General features: G+C 50.0%; 1 protein-coding gene across 6 annotated transcripts in view; it reads left to right on the top strand.

Moving 5' to 3' along the window:
* KSR1 (kinase suppressor of ras 1) overlaps positions 1-18087 on the top strand; it is a 70479-nt gene extending 52392 nt beyond the window's left edge. For 2 of the 6 annotated variants that reach the window (XM_008589030.1, XM_008589024.1), the window contains exons 13-18: positions 1131-1227; positions 4141-4274; positions 4983-5114; positions 6083-6218; positions 10047-10180; positions 14954-18087. In XM_008589030.1, the coding sequence (XP_008587252.1) occupies positions 1131-1227; positions 4141-4274; positions 4983-5114; positions 6083-6218; positions 10047-10180; positions 14954-15032 (712 nt within the window). In that variant the 3' untranslated portion in view covers positions 15033-18087. Of the gene's footprint in view, positions 1-1130; positions 1228-4140; positions 4275-4982; positions 5115-6082; positions 6219-10046; positions 10185-13595 lie in introns of those variants that run through there. The other 4 variants (XR_551716.1, XR_551718.1, XM_008589015.1 and 1 more) reach the window with 4 other exon arrangements.
* The last annotated feature ends 1429 nt before the right edge of the window (positions 18088-19516 follow it).

The following is a 19516-nucleotide window of genomic DNA, read 5'->3' as shown; positions in this document are numbered from 1 at the left end:
GGGGGTCAAAATAAATAAAGGGGACCTGCCTGTTGGTTAGGGGATTTGCAAATTTGGGGCTGCTGTGGGAACACTGTGGAATTCCAAGAACGGAGCATTTATGTGTGCGGTGGCTATCTGGGGCATCGAGGTGATGATTGGGAAAGGAGCTTGTGTTCTGGAGTCTCCAACTCCATCAACTCCTAAATCCCAGGGCGAGGCAGGACTCAGAGAGAATGTGTGGTCCATTCCTCTGTTCCAGGGAGAAGCCGACTTACACCATCTTAGAAAGGGGGCTTTGTTTAGGAAAAGTCTCCAGAAGATATCTTCTGGAGTAAAACATTCACTAACAAAAAGACTTAATGCATTCTAGAATATACTCAGTAAGATGGAACAAAGATAAACAAACCATGAACCAATATTCCATATCCCTTGCCCGGTTCTCAAAGTCTCTGAGACTCCCAAGAATCTTATCTTCTGGAGACTTTTCCTAAACAAAGGCCCCTTTCTAAGATGGTGTAAGTCGGCTTCTCCCTGGAACAGAGGAATGGACCACACATTCTCTCTGAGTCCTGCCTCGCCCTGGGATTTAGGAGTTGATGGAGTTGGAGACTCCAGAACACAAGCTCCTTTCCCAATCGTCACCTCCAAGCCCCAGACAGCCACCGCACCCCCCCCCCTTCTCCCTCCTTGCAAACTCCTTTATTGTAATAAAATCCCCGTGGCCAAAAAAACCCCACAAACAATAATGAAAATCTTTACTTTGAGCCCCAGAGACTTGATGTTGTTTGGTTATAGCCCGAAAAGGCCAACTTCTTCCCTGAGTTTTAGTGGTCACAGTCCTGCCTGGACCCCACGAGGACGGGCTGCTTGGAACTGCTGGGAGCTCGGCTGAGCTATTTCCTGTTGTAGGATGGGCGGGCCCTGGGCCTTCGGAATGCGTGTGTGCGTGCACGCGTGCATGTTTGGGCCAGGCCCACAGGAATGGGTGTGAGGCTTGGTTAAGAAAGAGTGTTCTTTGGCTCATGGTCGAGGAGGTAGAGAGAGTCCTCCGGAGACAAATGTCACCATGCTCCCCACGGGCTCCCCAAGGGGCAGAGTCAGGTCGCACCGACCCCAGCCCTCTGACTGACCCCTGCTACCCTCCACAGCTTCTGCAAGGGACGGACATTGCACTCGTTTGTGAGGGACCCCAAGACATCTCTGGACATCAACAAGACGAGGCAGATTGCTCAGGAGATCATCAAGGTACAAGGGGCGTCTGGCTCCTGGAGGGGGGGTTCCAGCTGGTTCTAGGGCTCTTGGTCATTTCTTCTGCTCTGTCAGCCCATGCCAGGGTGGTTTGTGGCTGCTCTGTCTCTCCTTCTAGCTGGGGCTCCTCAAGGATGGAACCCTGTCTCCTTCCATCTGTCCATGTCTCATCCACTCGAAGCCAGGAGCTGTGTGCTTGGTCAGTTTTGATGGAATTGAGTTGGTTGGGGAGGAACTCAGCAGGCTTTAAAGGGAGTTTGAATGCTGGTCACCCCAGCCGTGTGACCTTGGCCAGGTTGTTCAGCCTCTCTGAGCCTTGGCTTCCTTCCCTGTAAAACGGGGATACAGTGTAACCACGTCTCTCGTTGGATTGGTGCGAGGATAAAATGCAAAACTCCAGGAGAGAGAGCATTTGGCCCAGGGCCTGGCACTTGGTGAGGGTCTGTTAGCACCGGTGATGGGAAGGGCCAGGGGATGGTGTTTTACTTCCAGGAGGCTCAAGAGGACCCAGGCTTTCTGCCCTCGAGTTTCCTGAGGACAGGCCCTCAGCCCCAACTCAGGCAGCTTTTGTCCTTTCTTTCATCATTTCTTAAAAGTAAGTAAATGTGAAAGGAAAGCTCATTTGTTGCTTTATTTAGCAGCAAACAGATCCAAATAAAAACTAGAACACTAGTGGGTAAGGGCCCCTCTTTTCTTTCTTTTTCGTTGAGTTGAAAAGTTTTCTCTTAATAGCTCCCTCTGAGTTTTTCCCTTTTGTCTTTCTTTCCTTCTTTTCTTCTTTCTCCCTCCTCCCTTTTCTTCCTTCCGTCCACTTTGTGTGTAAGTATGTCTTTAGAAAGCAAAAGAAACAAATCACAATGTTTGTGGCCAAACCAAGGTTTCCACATGACATGTCCATGTGGATAAGCGAATGAACCATGGAAGCCAAAACCTGGTTTGGGGGAGCTTGGCGGGAGCCACAGCGGTACGTTTGTGCCATTTCCCCATGCCCCCCACGCCCCCCACACTCGAAGACCCTGCCCCCTGTCCCCCCAGCCCTGCCCTCCTCTCCTCCTTTTCTCTCCTTGTTGTCAGAACGCCGGGGGTTGTGTCTGGAGGCTGACTGTCTGAGTTAGGGTGCGCGAGCCATCTGGACAATTCCAGGGCAGAGGAGAAAGGTTCCTAAAAAGGTTTTAGAGCTGCAGAGCGGGAAGCCGTCTCTCTGCTGGCTTATTTGGTTTCTGTCCTGCTGAAAAACCATCCCTTTCCCCCTTCTACTGGAAACTTCTGAGTCTTTATGTAGTTATCTCTGATGCTTTTGGGGTCAAAATAAATAAAGGGGACCTGCCTGTTGGTTAGGGGATTTGCAGCTTTGGGGCTGCTGTGGGAACACTGTGGAATTCCGAGAATGGAGCATTTGTGTTCCAGGCAGGGCACCTTACATCTGTTTCTTTAAACTGGCTTTTTCAGGCTGTGCCACCAGTTTTACACATGAGGCTCAGAGAGGTACAGTGACTTGTCCCCAGTCACAAAGCTGGTGTCTTTTCAATCCAAGGTGGAGTCTTCAGATCTGTTTGGCTACTGGGGAAGGCCTTAGTTTGGTTTGGGAAATGGGTGGGTATTTTAAGGGTTATCTTGCATTGAGGATGAAGTTTTTGGCTTTTGCTTGTTTTTTGGCAGCTGGCCAGTAAGGGGATGCAAACCCATGACCTGAGGGTTATAAGGCTGGGCTCAAATCAACTGAGCCAACTGGCCAGCCCCAGGATGTAGTTTTTGGGAAGGAGCTAGTTACTCGCTCCTGGAGCTCCCTGCCTCCATCTCAGGATGACAACTCTCAGCAGGCCTGAGGTGGCCTCAGGGGACCCCACACCCTCCCGTCTCTTTGAGAGGAGGATTTGATTTGTTTAAATTCTTTGATGCTCTCTGGACCCACTGGGACTCTTACTGGGTCTGAATTCTCTCTGGTTCTTTCAAGCAGCTCATTTTTTCTGTTTCCTATATGTGGCTTGTTTTTCAAGACACCTTTATAGCCAGGGAGATTTCTCTATAACGTGCAAAGCTCCTGCAATGTGGGGGCCTGGGAGGTGGGTTTACATTTGCTTCTCTCTGAGCCAGCAGGGACAGCCATTTCAGCTCTGGCATCTTGCTCCTGTTCCCAAGGGCATCAGGGTACGTGGGAGCCACGCATTTGGTGTTTGAAGACAGCTTTGACCTTGGATGAGGTCATGCCTTTGTCAGGTCACCTGCGTTCCGTGTACCTGGCCCATCAGTTCAAATAGAGCTTTGGTTAGAAATCACCTTTTCACTTGATAGATAAGGAAACTGAAGCTCAGAGAAGTTGAGCGATGTGGCCAAGGCCACACAGTGAGTCTGAGCTGAGATGGAACTTGAACCCCAGATTCCAGTCTTACTGCAGGGCTCCTTCTACCCCAGCACAGATATCGGGACCATGTGAACTTGGGGACCCTTCTGTGGGAATGCCTCTCTTGAGGGCAGAGACCAGCTGTGCAGATCCTAGGCAGAGACTCCAGCTCATTTGGGCCCATTATGACTTAACACAGATGGTATCATTGCCCCTTACATACTCCTCAACCCCTGCCCCCCCTGCCCATTACCCTGTCCACATGTCACCCCTTATCCAAGTCTAAGGCTGTTTTTGGCAGCAGGGTACCATGGAAAGAGCAAGGACTGGCGGGGGGTGAGATCTCAGTTCTGCCACTTAACTGCTGTGTGGCTTAGGGCAAGTGACTTTCCCTCTCTGAGCCTCGGTTTTTTCATCTGTAAAATGGGGACAATAACTGCATAGGATTGTGAAGATTAAGTGAGGGGCGTTGGGTAATGAATCTAACCCAGTGCCTGGCCCAGGGTGGCAGCTTAGTCATTGTCAGTCATCATTACTTCCCCACTGATGTGAAGTTTGCTATGTTCCAGGGCATGGGGTACCTTCACGCCAAGGGCATCGTGCACAAAGATCTCAAATCTAAGAACGTCTTTTACGACAATGGCAAAGTGGTCATCACAGACTTTGGGCTATTTGGGATCTCGGGTGTGGTCCGAGAAGGACGGTGAGTTGGCTTTGGGCCTCTGGTGGGACAGGAGGATCTGGGTGGTGATGGGTGGGCTTGAGGTCCAGCTAAGGTCTGGGCACTCTGGCAGACCTCCCTGCAGGGAAGGCCAGGTTGCCTTGCTCCTGGTTCTGGTCCAGAATTGTGTTTGGGTGACGTTTAGGTCCCTCATAGCACTTGATTCTCAGGCTGACCCCCATAGAAGCTGGGTCTCCTGACTCACATTTGCCCTGGCTGCTCACTGACTTGGGCAAAGACCAGGGTTCACATCCCCATGGTGAGCAAGAGCATCAGGTTTTATTTCCCCAAATCTTGAAGAGGAAATTCAGGGTAAGGAGAAAGCCTCTTCCCCAAGCATCTGGGGGAACCCCAGAAGGGAGACTGGCAGCCAGGCTGTAGGTGCACAGGCAAGCCTGATTTCCTGGATGGAGACATACCCCTCCAGCATAGGAACAAGGCACCTTCAAGTGCAGCTCCCTGCCATACCCGTGCTTGGCCTGCTTTCCTAGAAAAGCTGGCTGTGACTCTTCCATAACGTTCTCTAGAAGTGCAGTGCCTTTGCAAGTGCAGGATCACATGTTGTGTCCGGGTGCTTTTTCTGTGCTGTGCATGGGTGGTCTGCTGGCTCCGGAGCAGACATGGGCCAGGCAGGCCTCTTTGCTGCCTGCTGAAAGCCCTATGTCCTTGTCCTGGCTTCTTGGCCTCCAGGCGTGAGAACCAGCTAAAGTTGTCACATGACTGGCTGTGCTACCTGGCCCCTGAGATCGTGCGTGAGATGACCCCTGGGAAGGATGAGGATCAGCTGCCCTTCTCCAAAGCTGCCGATGTCTACGCATTTGGGTGAGCAGACCCCTGGTGCTCTGAGGCCAAGTGTGGCCAAAAGAGAGGGCTCTGGTGGCCATAGGAGCAGGCGGAGGTGTGCTTTGAGGTATTCAAAGCCCGGGTTTTGGAGTGAAAACAAACCTGGTTTTGAGTCCTGGCTCTGTCACTTGGTGGGTGAGTGACCACATCCATGACCTTCTGTTTCTGCCCATAAGATGGGGAGTATAACAGCTCCTCCTGGCAGGGTTGATTCGTGAGGACCAAACCAGGTAATTGTGCAAAGTGCTTAACGCTTGTTGTTAGCCTCCCCGTTGCCCTGTGAGGGCTCTCACCAAAGCTAACCAAGAACTGTCCCTCCCACTCTGGGAGAACTGGGTGACTTGCCAGCCAACCTCAAGTACACCCGAGGAGCTGGGTTGACCACCAACAGAAATGTAATGTGAGCCAGATATGTCATCTAAAGTGTTCTAGTAGCCACATTAACAAAGAAACAGGTGAAATTAACAAAGAAACAGTTTTAATAATGTATTTTATTTAACTCAATATATCCGAAATATTCATGTCATCAGTACAAAAATTTAATGAGATTTCATATTCATTTTTCCTACTAAGCCTTCACTATCTGGTGTGTAGCTTACACGTCAGTTCGACTGTCCATGTGTCAGTTGTGAGTGACCCCATATTGGCTAGAAAGTGGCAGGGCAGGGTTTATGCTGGGGGCAGAATGACCACTGACGCTCTCGTGAAGCCTGTGCTGCCCCAGGTTTCCCACACAATGGAGTGCAGTGCCCAGAACCTCCGGGACCGGAGAAGCCTCAGGATGCCCTCACAGCATCCCCTGAAGCTGCTGGGTGAGGAAGGCTGGAGAAGGGTCCTGATGCTCTGACCCAGCTCCTGGCTTTGCGGCAGCCAGTCCTCTGGCCACAGAGCCCCTGGGCCTGAGCTGGGCAGAGCTGTCCAGGACTCACATGGATGGGTCTCCACAGGACTGTGTGGTATGAGCTCCAAGCAAGAGACTGGCCCTTTAAGAACCAAGCTGCAGAGGCCTTGATCTGGCAGATTGGAAGCGGGGAAGGAATGAAGCATGTCCTGGCCTCCGTCAGCCTGGGGAAGGAAGTCACCGTGAGTAGCCACCTGCTCTGGGGAGGAAAGTGGGGCTGGAGGGGGGGCTGGGGCACTCAATGTGCTCACTCTTCATTCACCCACCTGAGGGGTGGGACCAGTGAGGGGCACTGCCACCTGGAGGTGTCTACACTAGAGATTAAAAACCATACTTGCCTATTGAAAATGGGTGAAAGAATAGGGAAGCCTAAAGAAGAAAATTAAAACCATCCAGTATTACCCCACTGTTAATTTTTTATTTCTTTTCAGTCTTTTTTTTTTAAGGTAATGGTTTTAGTTGATTTTTCAGATGAAAAGAGTAAAGCCCTATAAGTTTCTTACATGAGAAAAGATATTTTTTTAAATGACTGCTCAAAATACAAATAGTGGGGTTATTCTGTGGTATCAAATCTTACTCCGTAGTGTTTTTCTTTACTGTTCAAGAACAAATCATAGTTTCCATAGCAAACTTGTCTTCAGTATTATAGTTGCTGACTTCTCTTTTTTTTTTTTTTGTCCTTTTTGAGACTGGCCGCACCACGCTCAGCCAGTGAGTGCACCAGTCATCCCTATATAGGATCCGAACCTGTGGCGGGAGTGCTGCTGCGCTCCCAGCGCCGCACTCTCCTGAGTGTGCCATGGGCCCGGCCCCTTCCAGTCTTTTTTTAAAAAAATTTTAAATACATCTCTTTAACAAATCAAGATCATAGCATATAGCTGATTTTTTTATTATGACTTTTTTCCGCATGGCATTTTATTATGCTCGATATAACAAATCCTTATTGTTAAGCCTATCTGCCCTCCATCCTATGGCTGCTCTATAACGTAACTACTACTGTCACTGGACATTTAGGTTATTACCAATTTTACCTTTCCAATAAAGTTAGTAAGGATATCTTTGTATAAACTAACGTATGTATGTATGTATGTTGGTTTCGTCTAAAAGGAAAAATATTCTCAGTAAGTTGCCCTCCTGGTGACAATTTCAGTTCCCTTGCTGCTTACTTGGTGTCTTGGAGCAGAGGGTGTTAGCTGTCTTCATGGGGGTGCAGGCCTGGAGCGAGCCAAGTAGAACCAGTCAGAGGGCTGCAGAGGATTCAGGGCTCTCACACTGGCTACAAGTCAGAATCATCCGGCAGCTTTTTAAAACTACCAGGGTCAGGGTCTCCCCCACAGAGATACTGATTTCATTGGCCTGGGATGGCACTAAGATCACAGTTAATTTTCCTAGTTTATAATTTTAAAATAAAACTCCTTGGATAATTCTGGACTACAGCCAGAATTCTAAACTAATTGGAAGGATTTCTTTTAGTGCAGGGTTTAGGTACTTTGAAGCCTATTGAGAAGAGATGGGGGCAGGGAGTAGGAAACCAGGGACAAAGAGAAAACGTTCCAGCGGCCAGCGTCTGGCTCACGAGAGTTTTCTTTCCCGTCAGGTCTTGTCCTTCCTTTTCTCTTCTAACACATTGCTGTTGGGGAGTGGGGTGGGCAGTGGTCAATGGTGATAAAAATGATTTTGAATCATAGTCGAAAGCAGGGTGTGCCCTCTGAGTGGCACCTTTATCTCTGTCCCTCCAGCCACACTGCTGTATAGTTCACCACCAGGCACGGCCTTATGCACTGAGGCAGCCAGTGAGTTAGTCATTTTACCTGAGGACACATGCTCACAGGAAGACAACAAAAGGCCGGAAGGGTTCTTAATGAAAACCAGCAGTCCCTAACCCCAGGTCACTCTCCAAAGGCACCAACTTCTTGTTCCACTGGCTGTTCACTCCCCGTCGCTCTGTCCCTTCTACTGCACAACTTAGGTTAGGGAAACTTTTAGTTGTTTCTTGTGAGGTTGATTTCATGTTGGCATGATTAAATCGTCCATGCTGTGTCTGCAATTCAGGCTAAAAGTGAGAAAACAATAAGCAGTGTGCATGCTATTATAATAGATTGCAAGGACGCTGTCAGGTAGTTTGCTGGGAACACATTTTCCTCTGTGGGTCCATCTCTCCTGCTCTATCAATTCCTCAAAGGCTCACAACAATTTTGTTGGCTTCACATTTGGACCATGGCTTTCTTTTGCAGTTAAGTTTTTACTGTAGTTTCTAATTCCCTTTCTTTTTTTCTTTTCTTTTTTTTTTTTCTTGTTTAGAGAAAAAATAAACACCTTTACCATATTCCTAGGATCTTTTGCTCCTTCTGCATTCTGCTTATTGAATGGAATCTCTTCCATTTTATCCAGAGCCCGGTAATTTCTTATAACTTGAATCTATGGGATTTTAGGCCTGCTACCCAGCTGTTATCCTTCTGTTTTCTTTTCATTCTTTCCTGGGTCAGTTGCACTCCAGCAAAATGAGAGGGAAACCTAAAGAAACTGCCTCCCAGTGGATGCATGGGAGATGGTCTTTGAATCCTTTCATGTCTACCCTAAGTCCTTATTTCATTCCTAAAAAGTCCTTGTTGTGTTCTCACACCAGGAGTAGAATTCTAGGTTCACAGTAATTTTCCCTCAGAACACAGAGAATTTGTTCTGCTGTCTACTAAGTGTTTGGTGCATTGTTGAGAAATCTGTTGTTGGTCGGATTCTCAACCTTTTGTAGGTGCCCTTTTTTATTCTTTCTGGAAACATTAAAGATCTTCTTTCTATCTTTGCTATCAGTGAAATTTCATACAAATATCTCTGAGTGTAAGTTTAGTTTTATTTATTTATTTATTTTTAGTGAGATCCTTTCATTGGGCCTTTTCAGCTGAAGTCTGCTGTTTCCTTTGAAAGTTTCTGGGAAAATTTTTTTTTTTTTTAATTTTTGTTAATGTCCTGCCCTGTGGCTTGTTTTCTCTTGTGAAAATTCCCATTAGACAAAATTTGGTCCTTCTTAGTGAGTCTCTATGTTGTTTACCTTCTTTCGTATTTTCTATCCCTATCTAAAATTGGGCCCACGATCGGGAATTTCCTTGATTTTATCTTCTAGCACTGCTAATGTTTTGGTTCAGAAATTATATTTTCGATTTCAAGCACTTCCTTATTTGATGATTTCTCATTTATTGTACCTGGTCTTGTTTTATGGATAGAGTAGCTTCTTTGCACACACACGTGCGTACACATGTGCACACATATGTGCACTCAACCCCCTCATATCCTTTACAGACAGTGTTTTAATCTGTTTATCTTGGTCTCTCTGGTTTTCCTGATGGGCAACCCCATAGGGTCCAATTATAATTAAGAACAAAAAGCCTGAGTTGCTGAGTCTAATGGGTGTGTGCTTTCTGTGGGGGCCTGTGTAGGCCTATTTTCTCACAGTAAATTCTCCTGAATCAGAAGGCTACAGGAGTGTCCTGTGGACGTGCGTGGGTCCTGAGAGTAGGCAGCAAAATGCCACAGTGAGAAGGGCTTTGTGCTGGAAGGCGATTGGGACAGCTGTTTTGCCAACTCTTGGCTGCTATTCCTATATTTAGTCCTCCCTGTCACTCCCATCTCTATTGTGGCAGCACTGTGGCTCCCACTCTCCCTCCCGCACATATTCTGAGCATCTTGCATTTCACATTCCAACATGCTGCCTTTGATTTTCATCTTTTAAAACCAACAACCCCATTTCTGATCTCTTTCCCATTATAACTGCTCAGCTTGGTTACAGTTATTTCAGGGTAAAGGAGGGGAGGCAGGTGCATGCATTTCATTTTGAACTGGAAACATGAAAGCTCTTCTGGAATGCAGTCTTAGTCTTTCATGTCGGCAAGGGTGTTCAGGGGTCCTCTTGCTCTGGGGGTACTTGGGAGCATTGAAGGGACCCTTTGTGGAATGCCCCAGTTGTGCCCCCTCCTCCCAGCCAGCTCACACACCACTAATGGCAGCTCTGCTTGCAGGAGATCCTGTCTGCCTGCTGGGCTTTTGACCTGCAGGAGAGGCCCAGCTTCAGCCTGCTGATGGACATGCTGGAGAAGCTGCCCAAGTTGAACCGGCGGCTCTCCCACCCTGGGCACTTCTGGAAATCAGCTGAGTAAGTACCCCCTTGGTGGGCAGAACCTGCCAGCCAGGACCTTGCAGCCTCATCCAGGGTCTTAGAGGGCACCCTCTGCTCTGTCTGCCCGAGACTTTGATCTAGGGAATACACAAAGCAGATTAGCCAGAGGTGACTGGTCCTCTTGCCCCAGTGATACCAGGGTTTCATTCATCAAGTTTATTTTGGAGACTTCCTTGGACAGGTGAGCACCCCTAGTTCACATGTGAAAAACTACATGTCACTGTTATCAGACCAGCACTGATGCCAGGCCAGGACAAGAAGGTTCTGCTTGGAAAGGGGCAAGATGGGCAAGTTGGGAGTCAGAGCAGTGTGGGTACCAAGCATCACCAATATAAGCAGAGCCAGTATTGCCTAATGTGGCACTGGCTCAAACACAGAGCTTTCCAGCACAAAGCCAGCTACCCACTATGGGGACCACATCATTTGAGTTTATGTGGTGCTTTGATGCTAGAAGCCCTTTCTCTCTTCTTTAATCACACAGCCCTTTGTACTCCTTGGTGCAGGGTGGTCTCCACAGGGCAGTGGAGGCCACTGTTGTTTCTCCTGCATTCTGTCTCATTCCTTTTCTTCTTTGTCCCTCTGGCTGCCTCTGCCAGAATACACAAAAGGAGACCTCTGCCCTGCCGTGCACCCTTTGTGAGAATCCGGGGAGGTCCTTCCTTGTTCTGGGTCTCAGTTTACATTGCTTTAAAAAGTAGGGGTTGGGCGAGACCCAGCATGGGCAAACTTACGCTGTACAGGGCCAGGTGGTAAATATTTGGGACTTTACAGGCCAAGAGGGAAGTTCAAGTTCCTATTCCTAGCACTGGCATTTGCAGTGCACCGAGCACTGTCTCTGTAGCAAGGACTTAGCCCTGCTGCTGTAGCTCGGGAGCAGCCACAAACAGTACGTGAACCGATGAGCTGGCTGTGTTCCAGTGACACTTGATTCTGGAAATGTGAATTTCACGCAACTGTCACATGTCATGTAATATTCTTTTTTTAGATTTTTCCCCTCCAACCATTTAGAAAGGAAAAAATCATTCTTAGTTTGTAGGTTGTATAAAAACAGGTAGCCAGCCATACTCGGCCCACAGGCTGGACTCCTAGACAAGATGAATGGTTTTAAAGTTTTTAAAGACAAAGGACACTTTCCAAAAGCGAAATCTCCCACAGATCCTAATATATAAAACAGGTAAAGTGGAGCTGCCATTGCTGGGAATGGAGGGCCACCACCTGTCTGCCCCCTCCCAAGGTAGCCCAAGGGTCCCATCCCTGCACACATTACATCTCTGAGTGCCTGGGGAAGCTTTGTGCCCACATCTCACACCTGGTGCCCAGATTCATGGTGGCAGCAGTGTTCCTTACTCTGGAAAGGGTCAGATAGTAAATATTTTAGGCTTGTGGGTGATACAATGTCACATGTTCTTTGTTTTTTTAAAACCCTATAAAATGGTCAAAACTTTTCTTACCTTGTGGCTGATTTGGCCTAAACTTAGTTTGCCAGGCCCTGACTTGAGAAAGAACCAAACCGGGGCTCAAGCAGCCAGTGAGGAAGGCCCAGCACAGGTCGCTGAGCAGAGGCTGCAGGCGGGAGAGGTCGCTGAAGAGATATGGCAAACTTTGCCGATTTGGGCCAGTTCAAGGGACAGTCTAGAGGAACAACTATTTGGAGTTAGGGAATACTACACGTTATAATGCAGTGTTAGATTCAGTTCTTTGCCCTTAGGATGGGTGGGAGTCCAATGGGAGTATGGGGTAACAGTGGAGCCATTAAAAGTGTGAGCTTTAGTCAGCCATGCTGCGTACCTGCTGCACACCTGAGAACACAGATGGCCAAGGCTGGGCTGCCACCAGCAAGTTCATAGTGTAATTGGGAATAAAGACAGACAGACACTGTAATGAATCCTGCACGCAGCAGGACTCTGTCTTGGCCCCTTTGTGTCCCCAGCTCCTAGCATGGTCCCAGGAGTGTGGTAGTCAGTCGGTAAATACTCAATGGGCGCATGAATGAATGAATGAACGGTCACAGCATGCCGAGTGCTGTGGAAACACCCAGGGCTCTGTGGGAGCTCTGATGGGGTCCCCCGCCCACCTGGGGGACTTGAGGAAGAGTCTCCAGCAAAAGGGCTATCAGCAGGGTTTCGAACTGGAACTATCTCAGCAGAGACTGGGAGCGTTGAGTTCTCCGAACCGAGCCAGGAGGGTGATGTAGGCAGCATGGCCGAGCTCTGGCCTGCTTCTGTCACACCTCGGGCAACTTGGCTGATAGCTTGGGCCCTGGTTTTCTAATCCACAAAAGAGCAGGCAACATAGGTGGGCACTGGCATTCTGGATTCCCTCAAAACCGTGTAGCACTAACTTCTTGCTTCACAGATGGGAAACTGAGTCACAAATGGGGGTTGTCACCTGCCAAAAGCCATCAGCTCTAGCCCCTGAAAGGAAAGCATGCCAGCACACCTGACTGAGTTTGTGTCAAAGCTTCCTGTTCATGATTTTTACCTTCTACACACTCAACCTCTAATTCTCATTTTCTTTTTCCTTTTCCATTGGTCTTGTCGCTTTTTTATTTCTGGGGGGTGGCGGATGTGCTGACCTGCCCTCTCACCTCCCCCTGTCCTGCCATCCTGATTCCTCCACCTGTCCGGGCACCCGGCTGCCATCACCTGCTGGGTCCGATGGGTTGGACTGCACTCGGCCCACACCTGGCGGAACGGTCGCGGGCACTCCCAGTCGCTGGCGGAGCCGCTACTACGGGAAAGGACGTTATGGTCACCCTGACTTTAAGAACTCCTGTCCAGTTCTGGAGGAATAGTGTGTTTCCCGTTATTTGCCACATTCTCTGCCTGCTATGGTTGTCCCATTGCACCCCCGCTTCCTGCTCCGTCTCCCCATCCCACCTTCCACCGTTTTGTGTTTTATTCCAATGAACCAGAGAGAGTTCTTGCAGCTGAAATGGCCACCAGCAGGGGCCACAAAGGCTTGTATTTCTCTTGACTCATAGCATGTGGCAGGTCTTTTGTCCATGCCATGAGTGGACGGATGGCTAGTGCCTGGGTGGGAGAGAACTCAGATCATTGATCCGAGTCCCCAAGGTCCCCTCTGGCCAGAGCTCAAAAGAAGAGAATCCAGTGAGTAGATGTAATAAACTCCAAGAAGTAAATTTTGATAGTCAAGGGCTAAGGAGCCGTGGGCATGTTAGCCAAGTTCTGTTGAAACGTCCCATGACTGTGCCCTGAGCAATCTCAGAGGAGCTTCTGTGTGCCCAGGCTCCCTTCCAAGCTTGCTCTGCTGCCAAGCCCGGGGAATGGAATTGGGGGATGTCCCTTTCTCTCTTTGCAGAGAAAGAGGGTCCCCTGCCCACTGCTCTGGTTCTGACACTGCTCTTTCCCTCTTCTCTCTCCTCCTGTAGGTTGTAGGCCTGGCTGCCCTGCATGCACCAGGGGCTTTCTTCCTCCTAATCGACCACTTGGCACCGTGACTTCTGCTAAAATGCAAAATAAGATGCGGGCACTAACCCAGGGGATGCAATCTCTGCTGCTCCGATCTTCTCCCTCCAGACTTCTTTTGCTTTGTCTTTAAAACTGGCCCACTCCCCTCTCCACGTGGCCTGCCTGCCTGTGCCTGAGTAACGTCTCTCAGAGGATCCCATTAACCAAGCTCCCCTCCAAGGCGGTTTGAGCAGCTTCTAACTACCTTCCTGGATGCAGCTTTTTTTTTCTGTCGTGTTCTTCGAGGGCTGCTCTTGTTTTTGTCTGGGGCGCCCTGTCTCACTACTAACACCTTAGTGAGATATCCCACCCCTCTGAGCACACCAGCCTCCAGCTGAGTGTTCATAGGACAGGGGCAGGAGTTTTACTTAACCTGTGGGGATCTTGCCCGACAAGGAGTGGAATGATTTCAGTGCTGTCCAGAGACTAACACTGTGGTCACAGGAACCTTCTACTGGATTCCTCTCAGGCCCCTCTGTAGAGTTGGGGCGGTAGACACAAAACACTCTATTGCCATGAAAGACACCAGCTTGGAGGGCTGTCCTCAGCAGCACACTCAGAAAAGTTGTCCTACAGCAAAGCAGTACCTGTCTCCAAACAAGTTCACTAATGAAAACGAAGCCTCTACCCTCCACCCCGACAAAGTTACTCCCTCTACATCTGCCCGGTGCTGCACAGACCAGACGCCCCCCTCCGACCCCCACCAGTCAGCATTTGGCAAGAGTGTGGCTGACAAGCCACTTAAAACAGTCGCTGCACTGTTTACTAAATGCAGGTTTCTGCCCTCCCTTCCTCCCCAACAAGACCAGCTGAATCCGGATGTCTGGAATCAGGCTCTGGGAATCTGCATTTCATCCTGCTTCCCAGGTGGCCCTGATGTACCCCAACGTTTGAGTTTCTAAAAGGAGCATGCGGTGTCACTCCAGGTACTGGGTGTCAGGTTTCTCTTCTGTCCCAATTCCACTTGGAGCGAGAACTTTCGTGGGCTGCAAACAAGGAAATAATTCAGACGGGCCCACGGCAGTTACTGCGCATGCCGGGGGCTAGGGGTTCAGAGAGAAGTGAGCCGCTGCCCTCTAGGAGGGGGGAGTGTGGCTGAGTCCCAGGACTCGGTATGACCAGGGGCAGCTCTGCCAAGGCTGCTGGCTGAACAAACATTTCCACTTCTTGTGGGCTGGGTCCTCTGCTGAGCTTCTGGAACTAGCTTATTCCTTAGTGTTACCCTAATTCTGATCAAGACCACTGGGACTATAACCCTTGTTTTTGTTCCTCTTTGCAGCATTAACAGCAGCAAAGTTGTACCCCGGTTTGAAAGGTTTGGTTTGGGCATCCTGGAATCCAGTAATCCAAAGATGTAGCCAGCTGTGCAGTTTTTCCGCTGCTGATTTCCTTTCTAAATGTGTTTCTAAAACACCCAAACCACCACCACGACAAAAACCACTCTGCCTGCCCAGCGCTGCAAACCAAGAGCACGAGTCCTCGATTCAGACTGTTCATCCACAAACACTTGGGTCCTGGAGTTGGAACTGCACCTGCTGTTTCTTAAAATGACACCAACAACCAAACCTGTCCCAACAGCAAATGTTTACATGTATGTTTCTGCTGAGTGAACTTGATGTTTTACAATAGGTAATAATAAAACAGTCCATGCATAGGTGTGCTGGCACTGTGGCCAGAATGGTGGAGGTGGCCGTCCCCCTCTGGAGGACCCTGTAGGCAGTGAGGGGCCCAAGCTGGGCCGGGAAGGAAGAGGAAGTATTGTGATTGTGGCTGCTCTTGGGATAGGGTTGGGGCCTGCAAGGTTTGACCCAGCCTCTGCTTTAACCCCAAACCCTGTCAGTGGGGAATCTCACTATAAAGTTTTCCTCTTGTCCTATCAAAGGACTGCTGTCCCTTCCTGTCTTGTAGAACAAACCCTGGATGGGAACCGAGCTGGATTATGGTGGTTGGCAGTTCCTGGGGATCTTGGACCCCTGCAATCCAGCCTATTCCTGCAGGAAAAGTAGAGGCAGAATCCACATAGCATCTGGGCTGATCCAGTTGTTCCTAGCCACGGTTTCTGCTGCAGGATAAGGAAACATCCACATGCTGGTAAAGATGTTTCTTTCATGAGCCTCCCAGGCAGGCACCAAGGCGACAGGACTCAGGGTCTTGACATTTGGATGCATCTCATCCTGGCTGACATCTGACCCAAGAGCTAAGTAAGGGCCAGCCCGGCAGCTGCACATACTGGGAGGGCGTGGTGAGTGAGAGCAAGGGGGAGGCAGGGGGACCTAAGCAGCAGCAGGTACTTGAGCTCCCCTTCTCAGCCACAGGGTGACCCTGGCGCTTTAGAAACCCATCATCAGGGCTAGAAGGCTCTAGAACTGCTTATTTCTCTGGTTCTATTGAACCCCTTAGCCCATTCCTGACTCCTCTGTCCATGCTCTGAGCTTAGGTGGGGGCATGTGGCCCGTCACCCCTTTCGTTTAGACCCACCTAGCAAGTCCTCATGTGTAGAGCCTTCCCCGGTACTGTGAGGCCTTCTACATATGTCCATTTGAGCTAGGGAAGGGGCTGGGGTTGGGAAAGTCCTTGATATGAGAACACCACGCCTGTCTTCATTAGAAACTGTCACCTAGAGAGAGAAGAAAGTTAAGCCCTTAAGTGGAGGTTCAGTTGTGTTTGGCTCCAAAATCAGGAAGGAAAAAGGGTCATGGGAGTGGAGGTACGATTGGATTCAGGCCCAGAACCTGTGACGACGATCTGAGCTCGGATGGTGGGGGCGTGGGGTGAGCAGGTGGTTCCCAGCAATTTCAGTTAGAGCCACCTAGCAAAGCCCCTACTTCAGAGCCTTCCCTATCACCAGAGTCTGGTTGCACTGTCACATCAAACAGGCCACTCTGCCGAAAAGCTGTGGGGCTGCCTCCTGCTATCCGGATCAGGCACTCCTGGGCCAAGCCCGCCCTGGGGAGTGTGCTGTAAGCAGCGCAGGTGTGCCCGGGACATCAGTGTGTCAGCCCTTCCCAGTCAGAGCTCAGGAGGAGGAAAGAGGGGCTGAAGCCAGGTGGGCTCGGCTCAGTGGGAGCCTTTTCCCCTCTGTGGCGGGACTGCTATTTTGCCCTCTTAATCCTTTTGGCCTCCCACATGCCTGCGCCTTCCCAGAGGCCGCAGTGTGTGTGTGTTCAGCCTCCACCTTTCCACTGTGACCCCGGCCTTCCCTCAGGCGGGAGCAGAAAGGGACGTTGGTGAGCCTGCGGCTGGGAAGTCAGGCTGGGCTCCCCCCGCCCCTGCCTCCAGGCCACAGGGGGCGTCGTGGCCCACAGGAAGTCAGTCTGGGCTTTGCTTTTCCTCGTGAGGGTCACGGTGTAAGAAGCTCTCATTGAGCACCTATGGTATATCTGGTCTTGCACAAGTGCTGGGGACCCAGAGATAGGAGCAGTCACAGTTCCACCCTTATGAAACTGACATCTGGTGGGGGCCTGATATTTGTCAGGAATGCAGAAGCCACTCGGCCCCGAGGGTGGAGCTGAGGTATTGGGCCTCGGCTCTTGGCCTCTGCACGCCTGTCAGCTGAGATAATCCTCTGTGATGGTCCCCCTTCCCTTTTTTTTACTTCGGTGACTGTGAATTGAGGTTAGGAGATAGGCTTGCCCTTCTGTGTGCCCTCCCTGTCTGTCTTGGAAACACATGAAGGATGACAGATACTGTGAATTCAGCCCTTGTGGCTGACTGTGAACAGGACGGAGAAGGCTGGGAGGACCTTGGTGAGAGCTGTCGGGGGCTGCAGGGGTCCCCACCAGGGTCTGAGAGTGGAACCCAAACATTGGCCCCTAAGGCACCCCCAGTCCCCCCTCTCACCTCCCGAGCCCTGCCTCCTGTCACCACCAGGGCTTCAGCTCCCTGTGTTTCTGCCTGCCTCGAGGTTTTGACTCCCAGCTAGTTCTGGGTTAGTCGGGAGCAATGTGTAACAAAGATGACCTCTCTGTGTCACCAAGTCAAAACGCCCTTTGCCATCTCACGGCATTTCTTCTCTTGTTTGCAGAGGTGAGCCCTGTAAGCCTGTGTTAGTCTGTATTGGGGATGGGGCTGGGGGTGGACAGAGACGTAAATGTGAGGCCGGCCAGGGAGCTCGCACCGCGCTGCACAGGTAGCCAGGATCTCATTGGTGTGTGCAAACCCAGAGTTCTCCATGGCCATGAGGCATACACTTGCTTTTTTTGAATGTGATGTAAAATTTGTACAGTAAAAGTTTTTATATTTTCTATCAACTGCGTTTGTCTTCCAGAAATGCTATTAATTTAAATTAAAATGGTTAGTATTAACAAACATGCTATATTATTGTCTGCTTTTTTGGCCACTGACAAGAACATGCCTTCTGTGCTGAGCCAGGCCTGGCTGGCTGGAGTTTATAAATAAATTTATGTCAGGGTGTCCCAGGGCTCATGTTTATTTTTGCAAGTTCCAGATGAGGGCTGGGGACTGCTCAGATGAATGGCGTACGACGACAGGAACGGAGGGGTCAGGGGTGTTTGAACCCCATCTAGGGTCAAGGACCTTCTTCCAAAGGAAGAGAGAGAAGTTATGCCTGGACCTTGAAGGCAGGAATTTTGGAACAGATGGAGGAATGGAGAAGGAACAGTGTCAACGGGCCGTGATGCACCTCTAGAGGAAGATTGTCCTGCCACCAACAGTAACAAAGCCCATGAGTGGACCCAGACCCAGTCAGTGTCTCCCCGGCTGGAGGGTCCTTTGCCTTATAAGAAGCCGTGAGGGGGAGGGCAGCAGTGTTCGTCTAGATCTGATTTCTAGGAGCCTCCCTTTGCTGGTTATAGACACAGATGCCTTGGAGGTTGGGGTAAGCAGCTCAGGTAGAGGAAAAGAGGAACCGGTCTGTGGGGGGCCCCTCTTGTGAGCCAGAGAGATGTTTTCTGGACATTATCTCATTTTATCTAATCTTCACAACACAGTGGAGTAGGAGTTGTGATGTTTCAGCTGTGGACATTGAGCTGACTCAAACCAGTGGTTCTCTTCTCGCTCCTATGCCAGTCTCAGGCAGGTATGGCAGGTTGTCAGGGCCCCCTGGATGGTACGATGGGCCTCTGATGTATGGTGTCTACAGACATTGCAGACTGCCCTGCTGAGGCCCTCTGTGCTGAGGACATCACTCAGATGGAAAGGTTCCTTCTTCAGGAACTCCACTGCTAGGGGAGGTGGGCTGAACTGGGCACAAGATTGATCCAGGCCAGTAGTGATTATAATGGCGCTGGCACGTGGACACTGCATGCCAAGCTCAGGGCTAAATCCTTTTCATGCATTCGCCCATCTAATCCTCACCACACCCCGATAAGGCTCGTATTCACTGACCTCATTTTATAGGCGAGGAAATGAAGGTTGGAGAAATTAAGGAACTTACCCAAGATCACACAAGAATTAAATGACGGGACCAAGATTCAAACTTGTAGTGTCTCTCTGATGTTCATATCTTACACATCCTGTTATACTGGCTCCCCTGGGGAGAGAGAGTGGGAAGGAAGGAGGGTGTTTTACAGGAGTTGGGACCTGGAGAATGGGGAGTGGTGGGAGGGGCACGTAATGCCGAGGACCCTGGAGAGGGCCGGGGGTAGGACTGGGAAGTAGAGCCTGTTTCCTTCTGCAGGTGAGAAGGGCCAGAGGATGCTCGGGTTCCACACTGTATGGAGAGGGTGGGAGACAGATGAACAGCATTTCACATTCCTGGGCTTTTTTATTGTATTTGGTAACTTGCAAGTGCAAGTGGGAGGGTAGACATGGAGTCGCAGGGGAAATTAGCCCCTTGCAGTAGTCATCCATCCCACTTACAGATTGATCAAGCTGATGAGGG

This window comes from Galeopterus variegatus, unplaced genomic scaffold (genome assembly GCF_000696425.1).
Source record: "Galeopterus variegatus unplaced genomic scaffold, G_variegatus-3.0.2 Scaffold134, whole genome shotgun sequence".
Lineage (NCBI taxonomy): Eukaryota > Metazoa > Chordata > Mammalia > Dermoptera > Cynocephalidae > Galeopterus > Galeopterus variegatus.
The sequence above is the reverse complement of the archived record's forward strand: the minus strand, read 5'-3'. Positions and strand labels throughout refer to the sequence as shown.